Below are 1,664 nucleotides of genomic sequence, written 5' to 3' on the forward strand. Positions count from 1 at the left end.
AAGGAGAGGGAGAGACAGAGAGAGAGAAACATCAATGTGAGAGAGACACAACGATTGGTTGCCTCCCGCATGTCCCCCAACTGGGGCTGGGGATGGAGCCTGCAACCAGGTACATGCCCTTGATCAGAATTGAACCCATGACCCTTCAGTCCGTGGGCTGACACTCTAACCACTGAGCTAAATGGGCCAGGGCCACATCACTCTCTCTTTCTTTTTAATACCATGGCACGAGTATAGAATAACTTAAACAAAAGTTTTACAAAATTTGTGCTTGCTCAGTAGATGAATGGTGATGTTTTTATTTAATGTATGACATGATTTTATGGTTAAGAAAGGTGAGTGGCCGGCCGAGAAGTTGATTTCACGCTGGGCTGGCTGGGCCCACCTCTGCAGACTGCTGCCCGCTCCTCGCCCACAGCTCTGACTCCGCCTGTCTTTAACAGATGCTGCCATGTACAACACCTCCGGGGCCCTGCCCGCCTCGCCGGGGGCGCCCACCACCTACGGTGAGTCCGCCTCCCACAAACCAGGTGAAAGGAGCTCCTGGGGCGGAGACTGCACCTGCTGTCTGTGTGGGAGCTGGCGCAGGTGGCTCTGCCCGGAAACAGCGCCCCCCACAGGTGGGCCCAGCCTCTGCTCCTCCCTGCCCGGCCTGTGCTCGCCCGAGGCGGAGGTGGCCTGTTTCCAGTGGCTTTGTGAGAGCTGGGGAAATGGGAGCAGAAGCAGGGGGAGACCTTTCTACCCGCGGCCCCCCGCGTGTCCATGGATGGGTGGGGCGCTGAGAGCAGCACCAGCCTCTCTAATCAGAGATAAATGTGCAGACCTGTGTCTGTAGCTTCAGACACTCAATGGCCGCAGGAGCCAGCACCTGGGAAGTGCGTGACCCTGCGTCTCAAAGACGAGCCTGGCGAGTTGTCACATCTCAGAGAGCGCAGACCGGGCCCTCACCTGGTTCTCAGGTGTGACGAGGGGCCCGTAGGCCCCGGCCTCGGTGATAAAGGGACGACATTTGGGGAAAGTTGGAAAGCTGTCCGTGATCCCGTCTGACACGGGAGGAGGAGGAGGCGAGAGGACTGAGTAGCAAGGCCGAGAGGGAGCAGGTGTCCAGGTGGCACCGGAGGAATTACCCTGAGAGGCCTGTCGCTGGTCCAGGCCCCCTTCTTTTCCTGTCCCATGACATGATGGCGTTCTCTCTCTCTTCCTGGTTGCAGACCCAATGCTGAAAGTCGATGACAGCAACACCCGGATCCTGATTGGCTGCCTGGTGGCCATCATCTTCATCCTCCTGGCCGTCATTGTCACCATCCTCTGGAGGCAGTTCTGGCAGAAGATGCTGGAGAAGGTGAGGAGGCGCCAGGCCGCTGCTGCCCCAGGACCCAGGGGCGAACTGTGAGGGTTTGCACCCAGCGAGGTGCTCGCCTGGCCCAGGAAGCGCAGGGAGGAGGGGCTTGTTGCTGAAGGAGCCAGGAAAGAACGGGCAGGTCCACATTCTCATTCTCAGAGCGGAGACTTTGGGGCCTCCCCAAGGAGCTCCTCCCAATCGTGAGATCTCAGCTCAGGCTCCGCCTCAGAGATGCTGATGCCCTGGGTGGAGAGGGAGGTGCAGGCATGTCCGTTTAAAAAAAATGCACAGGATGCCCGGCCGGCGTGGCTCAGTGGTTGAG

At 58.8% G+C, this 1,664-nt stretch overlaps 1 protein-coding gene across 1 annotated transcript in view; it reads left to right on the forward strand.

Annotated features, from left to right (window-relative positions):
* The window catches only part of DDR2 (discoidin domain receptor tyrosine kinase 2), a 57,050-nt gene extending 55,469 nt beyond the window's left edge, over positions 1-1,581 (forward strand). Inside the window, exons 9-10 of the mRNA XM_006763173.2 lie at positions 444-506; positions 1,212-1,581. Coding sequence (XP_006763236.1) covers positions 444-506; positions 1,212-1,393 — 245 coding nt within the window. The 3' untranslated portion in view covers positions 1,394-1,581. The remainder of the gene's footprint in view (positions 1-443; positions 507-1,211) is intronic.
* Positions 1,582-1,664: the final 83 nt, after the last annotated feature.

This window comes from Myotis davidii, unplaced genomic scaffold, assembly GCF_000327345.1.
Source record: "Myotis davidii unplaced genomic scaffold, ASM32734v1 scaffold1059, whole genome shotgun sequence".
NCBI lineage: Eukaryota > Metazoa > Chordata > Mammalia > Chiroptera > Vespertilionidae > Myotis > Myotis davidii.